At 40.4% G+C, this 18,551-nt stretch overlaps 1 protein-coding gene across 1 annotated transcript in view; it reads left to right on the top strand.

Moving 5' to 3' along the window:
* The window catches only part of MERTK (MER proto-oncogene, tyrosine kinase), a 70,572-nt gene that overhangs the window by 39,184 nt on the left and 12,837 nt on the right, over nt 1-18,551 (top strand). The window contains exons 9-14 of the mRNA XM_075267688.1: nt 9,278-9,428; nt 9,950-10,103; nt 16,237-16,322; nt 16,515-16,610; nt 17,061-17,141; nt 17,735-17,827. Coding sequence (XP_075123789.1) covers nt 9,278-9,428; nt 9,950-10,103; nt 16,237-16,322; nt 16,515-16,610; nt 17,061-17,141; nt 17,735-17,827 — 661 coding nt within the window. The remainder of the gene's footprint in view (nt 1-9,277; nt 9,429-9,949; nt 10,104-16,236; nt 16,323-16,514; nt 16,611-17,060; nt 17,142-17,734; nt 17,828-18,551) is intronic.

The following is an 18,551-nucleotide window of genomic DNA, read 5'->3' as shown; positions in this document are numbered from 1 at the left end:
CACAGGTTCTCTATGGGATTCAGGTCTGGACTCATTGCTGGCCACTTTAGAAGTCTCCAGTGCTTTCTCTCAAACCATTTTCTAGTGCTTTTTGAAGTGTGTTTTGGGTCATTGTCCTGCTGGAAGACCCATGACCTCTGAGGGACACCCAGCTTTCTCACACTGGGCCCTACATTATGCTGCAAAATTTGTTGGTAGTCTTCAGACTTCATAATGCCATGCACAAGGTCAAGCAGTTCAGTGCCAGAGGCAGCAAAGCAACCCCAAAACATCAGGGAACCTCCGCCATGTTTAACTGTAGGGACCGTGTTCTTTTCTTTGAAGGCCTCTTTTTTTCCTGTAAACTCTATGTTGATGCCTTTTCCCAAAAGTCTCTACTTTTGTCTCATCTGACCAGAGAACATTCTTCCAAAACGTTTTTGGCTTTCTCAGGTAAGTTTTGGCAAACTCCAGCCTGGATTTTTTATGTCTCTGGGTAAGAAGTGGGATCTTCCTGGGTATCCTACCATACAGTCCCTTTTCATTCAGATGCCGACGGATAGTACGGGCTGACACTGTTGTACCCACGGACTGCAGGGCAGCTTGAACTTGTTTGGATGTTCGTCGAGGTTCTTTATCCACCATCTGCACAATCTTGCGTTGAAATCTCTTGTCAATTTTTCTTTTCCATCCACATCTAGGGAGGTTAGCCACAGTGCCATGGGCTTTAAACTTCTTGATGACACTGCGCACGGTAGACACAGGAACATTCAGGTCTTTGGAGATGGACTTGTAGTTTTGAGATTGCTCATGCTTCCTCACAATTTTGCTTCTCAAGTCCTCAGACAGTTCTTTGGTCTTCTTTCTTTTCTCCATGCTCAATGTGGTACACACAAGGACACAGGACAGAGGTTGAGTCAAATTTAATCCATTTCAACTGGCTGCAAGTGTGATTTAGTTATTGCCACCACCTGTTAGGTGCCTCAGGTAAGTAACAGGTGCTGTTAATTACACAAATTAGAGAAGCATCACATGATTTTTCAAACAGTGCTAATACTTTTGTCCACCCCCTTTTTTATGTTTGGTGTGGAATTATATCTAATTTGGCTTTTTGACAATTCTTTTTGTGGTTTTCCATTGAAATTAAATGAAGATAATAATACCAAAGAATTTGTAATTGCAAGCATTTTCTGGAAGAAAATGAGTATTATCTGACAGAATTGCAGGGGTGCCAATACTTTTAGGCAACACTGTACTACTTATTTTTACCAGGATGCACAGGTTATTCCTGAACTTTATGAAAATATTATTTTAGACCTGATTTTTTATTAGAGTTAAGAAAGGTATTAATAAAGGAAGTTTATAAGCATTGAACTTGTGGAATGGGAGGTAAGGGTCCACTGTGATTCATGGCCAGGCAGAGCTGATGCAGGGTGGGGGAATTACCTTGTTAGGCTACTTCCACACGGGACATACACATATCAGGTTAGCTATTGGTGGAGTTGTCCGTGGCTAACCCACGACATTGTACAGGACCTCATCCATTCCATATGCTGTAACTAAACTTTGAAGCCCAAGCCTACAGTTTATTTTGCTGGTTTAGTCGATGGCTTTCAGCTTTAATAATGCAAAGGTTGGAAGCTGGAGAAGACCTTCATTGATACCTGCAGGGAAAAAGCCACTGCTGAATTTCATGCTGAGTGACTTGGAGAGCTGCGGTAATGGTATTTAGCTTTTGTACTTGTACTCATACTCATATTAATGGTACTCCTTTACATATTGTCACCTAATAGATCACTATCAGTGGCCTAATTAAAGTCTTGTGGGCCCTGGTGCAAACTTTTGTCCAGGACCCCCTACCCCCTTCCTAGAGTAAATTCTTGATAGTGGTAGTTACCGTCAATGAAGTGACATCTCAGATGCTTGGAAGGGGTACAGCTTTAGTACCCACAACTGCAGTTATCAAGAATACTTTGAGTGATCAGCGCAACGCCCGGTATGTTAACAATAATGGGAAAGGTTGCATGCCGCAGTGGACCCCACACAGTATTACATGCTCCACAGTGGCCCCCAAACAGTATTATGTGCTCCACTGTGGCCCCCACACAGTAATATATGCTTCACAGTGGCCCACACACAGTATTATATGGTCCAAAGTGGCTACCACCCAGTATAATGGAGCAGTGAGCAATGGTTGTGCGTACACACTGTTCCTTTATTCCAAGTCTATGAGGCTCTGTGGTTCTTCCACAGATCACAACTGATCACTGGAAGTCACAATAACACTGATCATCTATCAGCTGACATCCCATTTAAGGATTTGTTTATAACTTGAGATATACTTTGATTCTTAATTCTCACATATGTACTTCCTTTATTCATGTGACATTTGACTGAATGTAGTCATCAGACAGGAAAGTAGATGAGGAAAGTCGTCAAACTGTGATTGCAGCTGGTTAACCCCTTAGATACTGCAGTCAATAACAGCATTAGCATTGCAATTTCTGTATATACAGTAACTAGTGACCTCAGGTTACAACAAATATGCTGCTCCATCTGTAGTCAACTTGTTATAGAGCAGAAGTTTATATATGTAAGTAAGTATATATGTGTTTATGGGAAAAGATTCAATATAACCTGTCATTTATCCATTGAAATGTCTGCCCTTTCTATATTGACAAGCTGACAGTAGAGTGAATAGTATGGCCCCATGTAGCGTGCCGCAGCCAAAGAGCACTGCAGAATAGACAGCAGTGGAAATGCATCACATGTTTTTATGCAACGCTTTTCACAGATAGTCTGCTGTTATTATACCTATTATACCTATGCGGAAAATTATTATTATTAATAATAATAACTGACATTCTGTGATTTACAAAAATATGATGGTTTTTGAAATGGCAGAATTTCCACTGAGGATATTTTGCTGCAATATGTGGATGGGATTAGCCAATCCTAAGAGTAGGTTCACACTATTGCTATTAATGTCTGTTGCTTTCATCGTTAAACAATGAACACAACAGATATTGAGTGACTGATAAAGACAGAACCTCCTCCGTTTTGTGTCCATCTGCACTAAGGGCGGGTTCATCCTGCACCTGGTCTCCGCTTTCGGGTTTCCATCTCCTGCTGATAGAAGCTGGACAGGAGACGGAAACCCGGTGGTCAGTTTTCAAACCCATTCACTTGAATGAGTTTGCAAAGTGACCGCTCGTGAGCTTCTTCCACCTCTATGCGGTGAAAACGGACACAAAGTCGGACAGGCAGGGTTTTGTGTCCAGTTAAAAAAAAACCCGGTAGAATCCTCTCTATAAAGGCCTTGAGATTAGGTTTATAGGCAACTTAAAGCTGACAGACTCCCTTTAAACAAATCTCACAGAACTTACTAAAGTTTAGATGAAACATGAGTATTACTAGCAATGAATCTACAAAGTGCTTATCTTAAACTTACCATATATGATGTATGCTGCCTAAAATTGCATGGAAAGCAAAACTGACAAATATACAGCATCAGCATTGAAAGTAAATGACTGTGCAAATAAGACATTTTGCAACAAACACTTTATTGATGTAAATATATAGTGAAGTTAAAAGGATTGTCTGGGAATTGGGCAAAACATAAAACCCATCCTAGAAAGCAACTGGGAGGAGCTCCTGTCATCAGACGATTGTGAAGAGAGGAATGTGGCTTCCCAATCATCTACTGATACTGCAGCCATATTCAGTGCTTTAGCAATCTCGGCAGAAACAAACGATAAGCCCTTTCCCGACAAGGCCCCTCAAGCAGCAAGGAACTCGTCCTAATACATAATAGGATTGGTTTTCCACAGGGGACAGCACTAGTGGCAAATTTATTTTGTACAGTCATACCCGTATAGGCAATACTAGCTCCTGTATCTTACTCAGGTATCCATCAGGTCAAACACTCAGACGTTTGTTTTATAGTTTGCCCAATTCTCAGAGAGTGCCTTTAAATTGACACTAAAAGTGTCAACTAACTGAGGCACCAAACTTTAATTCAACCTTTTCAATAATTTTTGTTGTGTTTGCTGCAGCAAGTTATCACTGGCAAGTAATAATTTGCTGCATCTGAAGTAGTGTATGTGTGTAATACACGGAGATAAGAAAGAAACATCAAACAAGCTTTCTTTTAATATCAAAAGTGAAAAAAAAAATGATATGCTGTATTGAGGTTTATTAATTTACTAGTATTGATTCTATAAGAAACATGAGCAAAAAATTGTTTGGAGGAATTGCTACTGTGGGTACTTAATTTATTACTAAAATATGTCCCACCATGAATCAGGAGCTCCTGCACTGTGCATGTAAAGTCAGTGACTTGGACTTTAAAGGGATCCTATCATTAGAATCCCTTTTGTTCTAACTAACAAGTAGGAATAGCTTTAAGAAAGGCTATTTTTCTCCTACCTTTATATGTTGCCGTTCGGTAGATATTCCGTTTTCTGTCTTTATTCAAATGAGTTCTCTTGTAGCACTGGGGCGGGCCCCTGCGCTCAAACAGCGCACAAACAGCGTCCCCAATGCTGTGAGAGAACTCTCTAGCGCCGCCTCCATCTTCTCAGGAACCGGCCTCTACGTGTCGTCTTCCGGCCTGGCTTGCTTACGCAAGCTCTTATGGTAAGCGGCCACAAAAAAATGGCTGCGCACATGTGCGGTCAGCTGTTTGAGTGCTGGGGCCCGCCCCCAGTGCTGCGAGAGAACTCATTTGCATAAAGATGGAAAATGGAATATCTACTGAACGGCAGCGTGGAGAAGACATCTAAAGAAAGTTAGGAGAAGAATAGCCCTTCTTAAGGCTATTCCTATGTGTTAGTTACAAAAAAAAGGGATTCTAATGATATGATCCATTTAAGGTTAAATCCTCACATAGCAAGTCGCAGCAAAAAAAAAAAAAACACTGTGGAAAAAAATGTGGTGAAAACATATCACATTTTTTCTGCAGCATTTTTCTCAGAAAGTCCCTGTCCCTATTATACCACCAGCAATTCCGTCGTTAGAATCGATACCCTGCGATTTTCAAAAACTTGAACATTTTGGAAAATGCAGCTTTTCCACTGCAGATTTTTTTTCTTCAATGTGTGGATGGGATTAGCCAGTATCCCACCCATTTTGCAGGTACTGCAGCGTTTTTTACCACAGCGTTTCCATCGTGGCTAAAATTCTGTGTTTTTGCAGCGAGGCGCCCTGGCCTATGACATCCTTCCATGCTATATCAAACAGATTGTCCTGTGAGGAGTTTTTACAATTGTTACCATATCCCTGCTGGTCTATACTTTCTGGTCCAGTCTCAACAAACAAAAGATGCCTACTCAAGCATTAACTAAGGTGTGTCATCTTGCCCTTCTATGACACTGGCATGTTTTAGGGAGGAGGGTTCCTCATTTTACAGAGAAATACGTTGGTCAGGAAAATTAATGTTCTCATAATAAATACCAATATAAAAACAAAAAGGAACAAGAAGGGTGCACAAATATGAAGAATTGTCTAGTGTGACAGCAAATGTGGGAACAATGCATGTCCGAACTCACCTGGTGGTGTTGTCAGGGGTGAACCTAGGGTTTCTGTCGCCTGAGGCGGACGTCAGAAAGCCGCCCCCCCCCCCCGGAGGGGGCAGGGCCGAGCAGAGACGAGCGTCGTTAGCAGGCAGGGAGAGGACCTGCTCTCTGCCTGTGCGTGAGGGGTGGCCGCTGGAGCAGCGCTGCGTCCACAGGGCTGCCCCAATCCACCGCTCGGTGACGCTAAGCCAGTCCAGGACAGCTTGTCCTGGACTGGCTTAGGTCAGCAAAAATGCCGCCCTCCCCCCGGGCCCCGGCATAGCACCGCCTGAAGCAGTCGCTTCAGGTCGCCTCATGGGAGGTGCGGCGCTGGGTGTTGTGCAATAGCAGGTACAACACTCACAGCATCCAAATAAAGCAGTAGATGAAGGTTCGCCGACTTAGTTAGAGCAACAAGTATAGACTGGTGCATTTCATCCTTAAAATCTCTTAGGCTAGGTTCACATCTGTGCACATGCCAAACCACTAAAACAGCAGTTACCTGAAGACACTCCTGGACCCATAAACTATAATGGGGTCTGCTGGGTGTCCACCATTTTTATACTGAAATTGGTGGAGAGAAAAGTCCTCCATGCAGAACTTTTATCTCTGCTGATTTTCTACAGTTCCTGTGGTGGAGTTTTTGATGTATATTCCGGTGCAGATATCAGCCTAGCCTCACCCTGACATAAATAGCAACCTTGTTACCAAAGAGATGATACAATAAGATGGACATCACAGAAGTTGGCCATGCATTCGGAATCCCCCATCTGTGAGAGACAGCATAGAGCTTCTAAGGCTGTAATGCATTTGTGTTATATAAGATAAGATATATGGGCCGCATTTTGACTGCAAATCCTTTCTTGGGTCTGAAGAAGTGAACTAGCTACATCATAGGCCCCAACAATGCAGCTAGTTTGGGTATTAGACTAAGGTGAGAACACTCCTCTAAAAGAAACAAAAAAAGAAAGAACATTTGGTTTGGCAGTGGCCTAAACTGTTGAAATCACTGTTGTGTTGTGTGGTGTAGAGTTTGCTGATATATCTGGAAATTGCACAGATCACCTCATCTACTTCTTCATTAGACATAAAGGGCATTGACATGTGATGGATGGAACTAAAACTATTGCAACATACTCCAAAAACTCTGGTGCTAGACATGAGAGTCATCCTTTTTGTCTTGCAATAAGATTCTGTTTTTGTGGTTTTACTCTGGACCGTAATGTATAAAGTACTGTAACTCAGAAACAAGTACAAAAGTGCAAAATCAGCAAAGTATTCCAAAAGGTTGTTGCAACAGAGGCTGCTTTGTCTGTATCTGTCATTCTGCAAGAACAACAAACTGAAAAGTGTGAATCTAGTCTTACTCATCCAGTACTGTAAGCATTAGGTGGATGTATACAACAATACAATTATCATTCATCATTGTAATCTCAATGCTTTTTTAAACAAACTTTTAATGCAAAAAAACACAATTTAAGGCTCTGTTCACATCTGCATTGTGGATTCTGTTATAAATGCAAACCACAACATAATGTTGGCTTCTTCTCATGGATGGCAAACACCATACCTCCCAACTGTCCCAATTTCCGTGGGACATTCACGATTTTGGTGTCCTGTCCCACGGTCCCGGTCGGTGTGTCCCAATTTCAACTCAGATCTGTGTCCTCCGGACGCAGAACTGAGTTGACTACATATGCGACTAAAGCAAGGAGCTGTTACAGCTCAGCTCCTTGCTTTGCCGTGGCGCTCCGACTAGTGGATGTGTAAGCGCGATGTGATGATGTCACATTGCGCCTACAACTCTGTTAGTGAGACTGCAGAGAGAGCGGCGTGGGAGCGTTGGAAGGTGAGTATTAGTGTTTTTTTGTGTTAAACATTGAGGTGGAACATAATGAAGGGGGCCCATGAAACTTGGTGCAGATGAAGGGCAGGGAGAACGGCATGAATCTGGGGGCAGAGATGGGGGGGGCATGAATCTGGGGGAAGAGATGAGGGGACATGAATCTGGGAGCAGAGATGGGGGGACATGAATATGGGAGCAGAGATGGGGGGACAGGAATATGGGGGCAGAGATGGGGGACATGATTCTGTGGGCAGAGATGGGGGGACATGATTCTGTGGGCAGAGATGGGACATGATTCTGGGGGCAGAGATGGGGGGACATGATTCGGGGGCAGAGATGGGGGGCATGAAACTGTGGGCAGAGATGGGGGGACGTGAATCTGGAGGCAGATGATTCTAGGGGAAGAGATGGGGGGACATGAAACTGGGCAGATATGGGGGGACATGAATCTGGGGGCAGAGATGGGGGACATGAAACTGTGGGCAGATATTGGGGGACATGAAACTGGTGGCAGAGATGGAGGAGGGACATGAAACTGGGAACAGAGATGGGGGGACATGAAACGGGGACGAGATGGAGGGGGGCACATATATTTTACGGGTGACTGTAGGAGGATTATACTGTGTGGGGACACATGAAAAATTAATGAGAATGGGTGGTGTCAACATAAAAATGGGTGGGGCTAAATTTGCCGCGGCGCTTACCACACTCTTTGTCCCTCTTTCAATTCTTCAAAAGTTGGGAGGTATGCAAACACTACTTCTACCTACGATAATACACAAATGCTAACAGGCTACAAACGTATATGTATGGTATATTCAATATTAACAAGAAGCACTTTGTCAAAAGACAGAACCACCAATTGCGACATGGTATAAATTTATTAATGATATAAAAAAAATGACATGACAAAAATAGCAAATAGTAAAAGGAACAAACAAAGAAAGAGGGAGGCTCATGTTGTCTTAAAGGGTCTCTATCAGCAAAATTTTGCTGTATGAGCCCCACATATGCGTGAATAGCCTTTAAAAATCTTATTTTAAAATAAAACTATAAAAACATATATGTAAATCATACCTTTGCATGCACAGGGGGCGGTCGTGCACGATCCGACGTCATCTTCGGTCCCGCCTTCCTCTTCTTTCTTCTTCCAGCAAGTCCTCCTGTCCTGGCTCTTCTCCGCCTTCATCTTCTCTTCTTCCGGAGTGAAGACGTTCGCGAGCATACTGCGCATGCTCACGTAGTACTAAGGGATACCTAGAACTACAACAAAAATGGGGCCGGTGTGTGCGCAGTAGCGCTCCGGAGGGAGCGCTACTGCGCACACGTGGGATTTGAATGCAGCCCACCGGAAGAACAGAAGATGAAGGCGGAGAAGAGCCAGGACAGGAGGACATCCCTGGAAGAAGAAAGAAGAGGAAGGCGGGACCGAGGAAGGCGGGACCAAAGATGACAGACCGTGCACGACCGCCCCCTGTGCATGCAAAGATATGATTTACATATATGTTATTATAGTTTTATTTTAAATGGGTGCGGGGTTTAAAATAACATTAGCGGTGCCTGAATAGACTTTTTAAAGGCTATTCATGCATATGTGGGGCTCATACAGCAAAATTTTGCTGATAGAGCCCCTTTAATGCATCACATATGGAGGAATAAAAACATTAATATAATACAAGGACACAGGTGGTGGTATAAATGTATAACATGAGTCTCACCATATGAGAATGCACCGCAACGCGTGTCAGAGTGCCACTATGAAAACAATACCTTTGAATCTGTAATCTCAACATTATGAACATGACCCTAAACAAATCACCCAAAGCTATCAATCACAATGCTATTCACCAGAATATTTAGTACCTTTAGATAAACATCTCACTTATTTTTTTTGCAGAACATATCTGATTTTCAGAACGTCAGTACCGCTGCTCTTGTCACTCCTATTCGAGCTACTAATGCTACCTGCACAGTGTTTGTTGCCTGCTACTCTGTGGGGGGTATTGGACCGTACAGCCAAGCAGTCCAGGTTATTATTCCAGGTGATGGTAAGAGCTTGTTAAGATGCTTTCTAAACATGCAATATATCTTTCGCATTGATTGATACTATGTAGTTGTATGGGCCGACAATACCACAAAGTGGATAAACATGGTTTATTGGGTATGGGTACCCCAAAATAAAATGTCACAAATAGCCATACTAATTATTTTATCATTCACTGCAAACCTCAAACCTTTATGATTAATATTAACCTTACAATCGTGGCCGCTGTTCATCATCTAGATATTATCACTGAACAGTAGCCAAGTTGAAAATGACCCATTGGGCTTGTCCCTGATCCTATGGATATTGCCATAAATACTGAGCTGGGAATAGGTAATGCGTGTTAATGAGGATATTCCTTTTAGAACTACATGTATTTACTGTAAATGTTGTAACTAGAAATTCTATTTGGCTCCTATTTTTTTCAGTTTAGCAGACAATAACTCATAGGTTTTTTTTATTATTATTTTTTAGCCTGGAGCACTAACACACATCTTCTGATTGAAATATCTATTTCATTTGTAGGCTCATTAGCATCTGCGACATCCTCAACTCCAGCATCCGGTCAAGTCAGCTCCTACATGATATTGCTTGGTTTTATATGTGGCTTAAGTATCCTTCTCCTTCTCATCTATGGCATGGTTAAATTAATAAATAGGAAAAAGGAGTTAGACTTTGGGTGAGTCTTGAACGTGATAAATGTTGTATAGTTTTACATCCTGTATTGTTATCTTTAAAGCATAACTAAACTTTCGGACATCTTTAGATTTTCTGGCAGTATTTGAGTCATTAACACAATATGTAAAATACTTTATTATTAAATTTTGCATAATTTCTGTGAAATCCTGCTTTTTTTCACATTTTCCCTTGTCTTTGTATTGATAGCTGTTCCTGCCTCTCACTGAATGTTACTGCGTATGTGTACATGGGTATGGGGCTGTGTAATATGTAGAGAAAATAAGGGTGGGGAGGGTCACTTCAAAATAGTTATATCTCTGACATTATAAAACTTGTCATATGAAAGAGGAGAGTCTCTTGTGCTATCTAAATTATTTCCAGAAATATCATTGGTTGAATACACAGTTGTGATTGGGATTTCATATATTATATATTATACAACTGCATATAAATATCCTAATCCTGACTGTGTTACGCTAGGTTCACACTAGCGGCTGGAGTCCGTTCTGAGCAAGCAGAAGACGGAAAGCTGTCATACCGGGTCCAGCCGTGTGCGCCGTTGAGCGTTTTATTCTCTCTGCCACAAAACCGGTTTTTTGAAACCGGACACAGAGTACTGCATGTCTGACTCTGTGTCCGATTTTAAAAAATCGATTTTGCGGCGGAGAGCATAAAACGCTCACCACCGCTCACAGCCAGACATCTTTCAAACCCATTGAAATTAATGGGTATGAAAGAGTCCTGCAGGTTTCCGTCTCCTGCCTCAGTTTTGTGCAGAAAACGGAAACCTGCATAACGGAGTGCCGGGCGCAGATGTGAACGAGTCAATAAAGTCAAGGCTTTTGGTTATTATGGATAAATCCACATATCCTCTCCTGAATAGTCTATACATGTTAAAAGTTTTACTTTTGCATTATTTCCATTATAAAATAAAGGAGGAAATTGAATGAATAGTAGAATGAAGTAACAGAAATATTACTGCAAGTGTCAGCAAGCAGCAACATATAATCTGTGTATGGACCGTCAGAACAGTATATTTCTGCTGACAGGTTTAATATATTAGAAATATAGTTTTAGCGGGAGGCTCACAATGCAGGGAATTTAGCAACCCATCTTCGCCAATCTTCTGGCATAGATGGGTGACAATGTGGTGAATCTTTGGCGCATGGCCCTTTTTTTCACCAAAGATGTCTCCTGCTTGGGAATTTCTGTGAAGTTTGACAATGTGGGGCAGGCGGGAACCCTTCGGACCAACATATTTATTATAAACTGTTGTAAGTTACATAGGAAATCTATGCTGTGCGTACATTACCATTCTAGCACCCAGAAGATCAACTGGCACTAGAGTTATAACTGAAAAGATTAATATGTTTTAATGTCATGCACTGGGGTTAGAGTTGTGCAATCCTTTATACTTTCATTTGGCACTATTTTGGGGTACAAATAATATGTGGAATTACTTAGTAAACAAAGTGTTAAAGAAACCAGAATATATTGTATGTTATATTTTACATTCTTCAAAGCTGCCCCTTTTTGCTTTGATACCAGGACTGCACACTCTTGGCATTCTCTCAATCCTCCACAATCACCCAATCTAACCTAATTAAGATTGCTTGGGATAAATTGGACCAAGATTAAAGGAAAGCAGCACTTCTGGATACTCCTTCAAGTCTGTTTGAAAACCATTCTAAAAGAGTGCAAACAAAAAGGGCTACTTTAACTTATTCCGGACATTTGCTATACTATTATGGTGGATGTCGGGTCTGTTGAATTTAAATTTAAAGGAGCTCTATTACTGGGAAAAGTCATTTTTAACTAATTACATCCTTGTATAGCCTTTAGAAATGCTATTCCACACTTACCTTTAGTATGTAGATTGCCTTAGTGGTTTCTGAATAAGTCCGTTTTTATTCATATGTTAATGAGCTTCCAGCCAGCACAGGAAGTTCCCAGCAGCACTGGTCTCTGCTATTATCTCCTATGTGTGTGTGTGCAAACAGGAAGCTGAGTCATCATCATCATCGTCAGCAGCCTGTGCATAGGAAACAATAGCAAAGGGGGTGCATGATGCATCGTGCACCAGTCTAATTAGTAAATTAATGAAAACAGACTTATTCAGAAACCACTGAGGCAATCTACATACTAAAGGTAGGTGTGGAATAACCTCTAAAGCCTATGCAATGATGTGATTAGTTAAAAATGACTTTTCCCAATGATAGAGCCCCTTTAAAAACAACAGCCAATGGGATCCACTGGGCTCCATGTGTAACCACTGTTTAAGTGATGTAATACATAGTGCAAGCAGAGGACTCCCTCCCATATCCTTGGAATCAGACTTTTCATATTTCTATAGAAAAATAAGATTTCCAAAATGTAAACAATTCCTATTAATAATGAAAATGAGTTTGCAATTTTTTTTGAGCATTTAGATGATATCATTCCTATTTTGAGCCTAATAGTACTGAATAGAAATACGTGATGGGAATGTTATCTCCCATCTGTCACGCTATCGGTATGAAGTTTTAGACAATGGATTCCGTTTTGTTATTTTTGTGAGATAACATTAATAGCACAGAAAAACCCTGAGTTCAAAGACATGGAAATGAAGCACATAGCAAAAATGTCATTGTGATTCCATCAACCCCTGGGAGGACATGGAATCAGCAGTACATGTGGACCTATGTATGATGGAGTTAAATGTCACATCCTGCTTGCTGGGTTTCTCCATGCCTGCTGGAAATTATGTTGAGTGATTATGTAAATAAATATTTCCAGAGATTGGAGATTATTGCAATTTCAGCTGTAGGTATGACTCAGTGTAACTTGTTATTGTGGTTCACATTGATATATGTCAAACATTCATTATATATATATTGACAATTAACAAAATAGTATTGCTGCAAATCTCAGCATGCGGTTATGTTCCTGTAGTTTGTAAATGATTCTAAGTGTTCTATGATTAGACACTGAGAACCTTTTATAGGACATCGGGAAAGCATTTTCACACCCTCTCGTGGCAAGGCTCAGAGGCTACTTTTGGCTAGTGTACCTCTTGGTAAGACATTGTTATTTGCTAGACAGTCTTCTATGATGCACTCGAAGACATTTTGCTCAGTTGGCAAACATTGAGAGGAGTTCATTATTGGACTTAAAGAAGCAGGGTGGTTGTTTTGACAAGTTTTCCACCATCTAGGCCATTCTTACTTGGCCCTGATGAAGTGTTGGGAGCAGCGGTTACGAGAGGGCATTCATACATGGCAAACAGGCTCCAAATGGCTCAAAAAGATCACTAGTTGAGAGGATTGTTCGATCTGCTCACAAGTTGGCACCTTCATTACATATCCCTTCTCTGCTCGACCATTGCCAGGTGCTCTGTAGAAGCAAATCAGGTACCCATTATGTTTCCTGCCATTGACAGTCAGCCACCAATGCCTTTGTTTGCTGTGGTTTTATGAATGAGAAATCTAGAATAGTATTGATACAAGGGACAGAAAAAGCTGAGTGATATTTGTAGAGTATCCTGCAGTCACATGTTTTGTCTCTCAAGGCAGGGCTTTCACTTGGAATTTTTCAGCAGAAAAATGCTCGTCCACACAAAGCAAGGGTTTCCCAGGAATCTATCCACAAGATTCCAACAATTCCTTGGCCTGCTCGGTCACTACTGGGTTTCTTCACATCTGACCGCTGTGTTTTGTTCCAATGTTAGATTTATTATGATTGCTTTACTGGATTTTTAATCTGGATGCGCAGCACTGAAATTTTTGGTACTAGGTGTGTGTACATGACATCCCCGCCATAATAATAATAATTTTATATAGCGCCAACATATTTCACCGTACTTTACAAATCAGATGACACATGAACAGACAGTATTTGACATTACAATGTGGCAAAGAATTAATATACCAAACAGTAGGCGTGAGGGTCCTGCTCACAAGAGCTTACAAGCTATGAGACAATATGATAGTTAAGAGGGCTTGTTTTGTACAATGGTCCAGCCATCTTTTAATAAAGGTCATATAACTGAAGCTGAATCAGCCGTCACCAGCCGGTATCTGTGAATATACAGATACTAAGTGCATGGAGTTCAGAGTAACTTCTAGATGGAGGGTCAGGTTCTGAAGAAAAGAGTAGGAAGCATAGATTAGGATAAGAAATGTTATAGCATGCGGAGATGAAGAACAATGTGATCAGGTCACGAAATAAGCCTGACTAAACAGATGTGATTTTCACTTGAATCTCTATTAGGTTACATGTATTAATGAAAATGACAGATCTGCTCCAATATATATGCTAAAAATATTACGAATACCTACTATCTCAGGTTTGTATTAATGGGGAAATATTTTCAGGAAATCTACGTTCCCTTACGGCTCTGAGTCATTTGTTGTGGCTATATGTTAGGAAATATATAGCTAATTTTTCTATATCTTAGAACATTTTCTCAGCATATAGCTACAAAAAATAACTCAGAGCCATAAGGTAACATAGATTTCCTCAAAGTATTTCTACATTATCACGAACCTGAGATAGAAGGTATTCATTATATTTTTAGCATGAATGTTGGAGCAGATCTTTCATTTTCACTAACATATGTAACTTGGATGGATGGCTCAGATATTTGCTAATGTATGGCAATACACAGCGCATTAACTCCATTCATAAAAGACAAAGATATACGACATGGTATATGTATAAATTCACTGACGGGTAATTTACTCAATTATTAACTTTGTCACAGAAAGAGTAAATTTAAAACATAACTTTTAATTTTTTAAGATAAAAAACAAAAACAAACAAGCCCCAATGTGCGCTAAAAATTGAGAAATGATACACACTATACGGAATGATGGTGTCCGTGTGCGTTAATAAATTCATCAATACATAACTGTAGTCACTGTATAGAAGGATAGTGACCCAATTAGGAGAATGTAGATAGGAGAGCCATGAGCAACTGCCCCTCAGTCATCTATCTATATATATATATATATATATATATATATATATACTACCCTAACCTGTACTGGTTATAACAGTCACTCTAAACCCCTGTGATTAATTAAACACTTGGGGAAGCAAAGGGTATATGGATTTGGCATAAAATAGATATTACTGCTCTCCTATTCTGACCTAATGTGGGCTATGTACTCCTCATAGCTCCTCTACACGTTTCGCCAATGCATATCGCATGGCTCCTCAGGAGGACGATATTCAATATATACAGCCGCTATTGTTTGCAGTTAAACTGCAGTTCCTGCATCCTTGATGGTAGGAAGCAGTAATGTGCTATGCCCCAAATGGTATATGTATAGTTTTATTTTGCGATAGACCTCTATCTTTTCTGTACCACCTTTTTTTGGATACTGTTGGGTTAATGGAGCTCTATGGATACATTTAAGTTACAGTATATTCAGGTCTATGTTCTGGTGCAAAAAAAAGAAAAAGCTGCTAAAGCATAGCCCATAATAGTAAAACATGGGAAGGTAGTTTATATAGCATTTTATGTGAAGACTTAAGCTGGGTTCACACCAGCGTTCGGTCTCCGTTCTCAGGTTTCCGTCTTCTGCAGACAGAAGACGGAAACCTGTCAGACCGTGTCCAGCCATGAGCGCCGGTGAGCGTTTTATGCTCTCCACGGCGGAACCTTTTTTTTTTTTTAAACTGGACACAAAGTCCTGCATGTCCGACTTTGTGTCCATTTAAAAAAAAAAAACGGTTTCGCCACGGAGAGCCCAAAACGCTCACCGGCGCTCACGGCCGGACACTGTTCAAACCCATTCATTTCAGGAAATCTACGTTCCCTTATGGCTCTGAGTCATTTGTTGTGGCTATATGTTAGGAAATATATAGCTAATTTTTCTATATCTTAGAACATTTTCTCAGCATAAAACGCTCACCGGCGCTCATGGCCAGAGAAAACGTTTTGGGCAGGTAACGGAAACCTGCATAACGGAGACCCCGGTCGCAGATGTGAACGAGCCCTTACTTCTTTTCCTACTGCATTATCAGTACTGTATTATATCATATAGACATGAAGCACTGTGGAATAAGATTGCAAAGGAGGAAGTTTATGGAATTCATGTATCTGGATTTCTGCATGACTTCAATCTCAATGTCTTATTCTATTTACTCAGGCATGCATTTATCAGTTCAGATGATTCAGACATCGTAGTTTACAAGGCAAAGAAGTCTTACAACAGGAAAGGCATCAAAGTGACATGTAAGTTGGCAACTCTTCAATGCGCTGGAATGTGCTTTTCAGTTTTGGTGCATTAGTTGAATGGTTGACATTTGTATGTAACCAACCTGAAGAAGGTTACACATAAATGTTGAAAGACTGCCACCTGTTGGCATAAACTAACTTTCTGATCACAATTCTGTCAATAAAATGCGGCTTAATTTCTGCTTTTAGTGAGTACTCTGGGGATCAGTGAAGATCTGCAACAGAAGCTGGAAGATGTGATGGTTGAGAGGAACCTGCTATCCCTTGGGAAAGTACTAGGAGAGGGTAGGCATTATAACTAGCTACTTGGACATTTCAGTAAATGTTGCAGTCTACTAAATGCAGGGCTTGGCAAATTTGAAATCATGGAGGATGTCTTAAAGTTTAACCCATAGATATAATGGTATCGGTACCATATGGCTAATTTTACATTATTTTACAGCCACCTTTTGTATGATTTCATAAGAGAATTGTTTGAGTCAGTAAAAAGCATTGGTAGGTAAGAAAGTATTGTGGTCAGAGCCTGATGTAAATCTGATGACGTTGTAGCTCTTGAGTACTGGCTACTACCTACAGAAGATCTGTCATACAACCAGACTCAGTGTGTATGTCCATCCTGTATTTAGGGAGCACATTAATACACAGTACAACTAAATCTACTTTATCATATGAAAAATCTTATGTCTGCTCTCTGAACTTATTGTGAATTTAGAATTGTTTTTTGGTTGCATATAGGTGAATTTGGATCCGTGATGGAGGGAGAACTTAGATATCCTGATGACACCGCTCACAAAGTTGCCGTGAAAACCATGAAGTGTAAGGAAACTGAAGCTTGCTGGGCAGATTTACTAATAATCTCTAATAGTTATATACCGTAAACTTAGAACAATCTTAAACAGTGGCAGATTTATCACAGTATCTGATGCTGGCTAATTAACTGAGCATGTCTTTAGACTGTCTAGCCTCACTTATACAACTTAGTTGTCGGCATTGTTTACAGCAAAGATTGTACCACAAATTTGATGTATATTTAGTGTATAGTGTTGCATCTAAATCCACACCCTTATCCCCCTAAGTCACATCCCTTATTCACTAAACCATGTCCCTTAAGGATAAAATTGTCTAAAATTATTGATAAATCAGATACAAGGCTTTTATGACTGTTTTGTTGGTAGAAATCGCTCCCAAATTCTGGGTTATTTTCATTATTCAAGCTCCCCCACTCTTTATGCTTTTATAACAAAATGTGAATAAAAAAATTATAAAATTACATTGTTTAATCATAATGAAAAAAAAAATAAACTAACATAGAAAACTTGAAAAGCAAAATGTAATAATGTTCATTATAGTGGGTGGTTATTGGTTTATCCTTTATTTGTTCATTGTAACATTGTATTTACTATCCACAGTGGACAACTTCTCACAAAGGGAAATAGAAGAATTTCTAAGTGAAGCAGCCTGTATGAAAGACTTCAACCATCCAAATGTGATTAATCTGCTTGGTAAGGATTCTACATTAAACCTAATATAGGGAGCCTTCACATGGAGTTACGCTGCGCTCATTCTGATCGTAAAAACACGTTCAGAATGAGCGCGTAAAAAGCAGATCCCATTGACTTGAATGGGAGCCGGCATATGTGCGCTCCCCACTGAGAGAATTTCATGTCAATTGTACCTTTAGCAAACCATTTACTTAGAAAATTGGTGATGTGTTTGATAATTATTTTGCCCATTATGTATATGGCACAAGTTGGTTCACGCAAGCTGTATTACAGGACAAACTGCTGAAAAGTATTAAAATAACTAATCAGACATAGCAGCATCTATCCCTAATAGCAAAGGGATAGAAATGGATGTACATTAGCAACAGAAATGGAAGAAGAAATAGGGAGAAAAACGCTCAGGGTCTCACACATGAAATTGGGCTTAGAGGCAGTAGTCAGATAGAGACAAACCATGAGCAACAGAGACTGTATCAGCTGATGAAAATAAAGAGACAGAGACAAAGTGAGATAAACTAGATGTAAAAATAAGATCACTGGTGGTGCTAGAAACTAGAAATAAGGCTCAATAATGTTTGACTTGCTGGGCTGAGTACCAAGCCACTTCACATTCTGGACTATTGTATATTCCATATATAAAGTACAGAAGTGACAGAACAAAGGGAGTTCAGTCAGAATATAAAGTAAATCTAATACATTCCACAACAATCATGTCAGCCATCAA

The sequence above is a fragment of the Leptodactylus fuscus genome, chromosome 3 (assembly GCF_031893055.1).
Source record: "Leptodactylus fuscus isolate aLepFus1 chromosome 3, aLepFus1.hap2, whole genome shotgun sequence".
In the NCBI taxonomy this organism is placed as follows: domain Eukaryota; kingdom Metazoa; phylum Chordata; class Amphibia; order Anura; family Leptodactylidae; genus Leptodactylus; species Leptodactylus fuscus.
The sequence above is the reverse complement of the archived record's forward strand: the minus strand, read 5'-3'. Positions and strand labels throughout refer to the sequence as shown.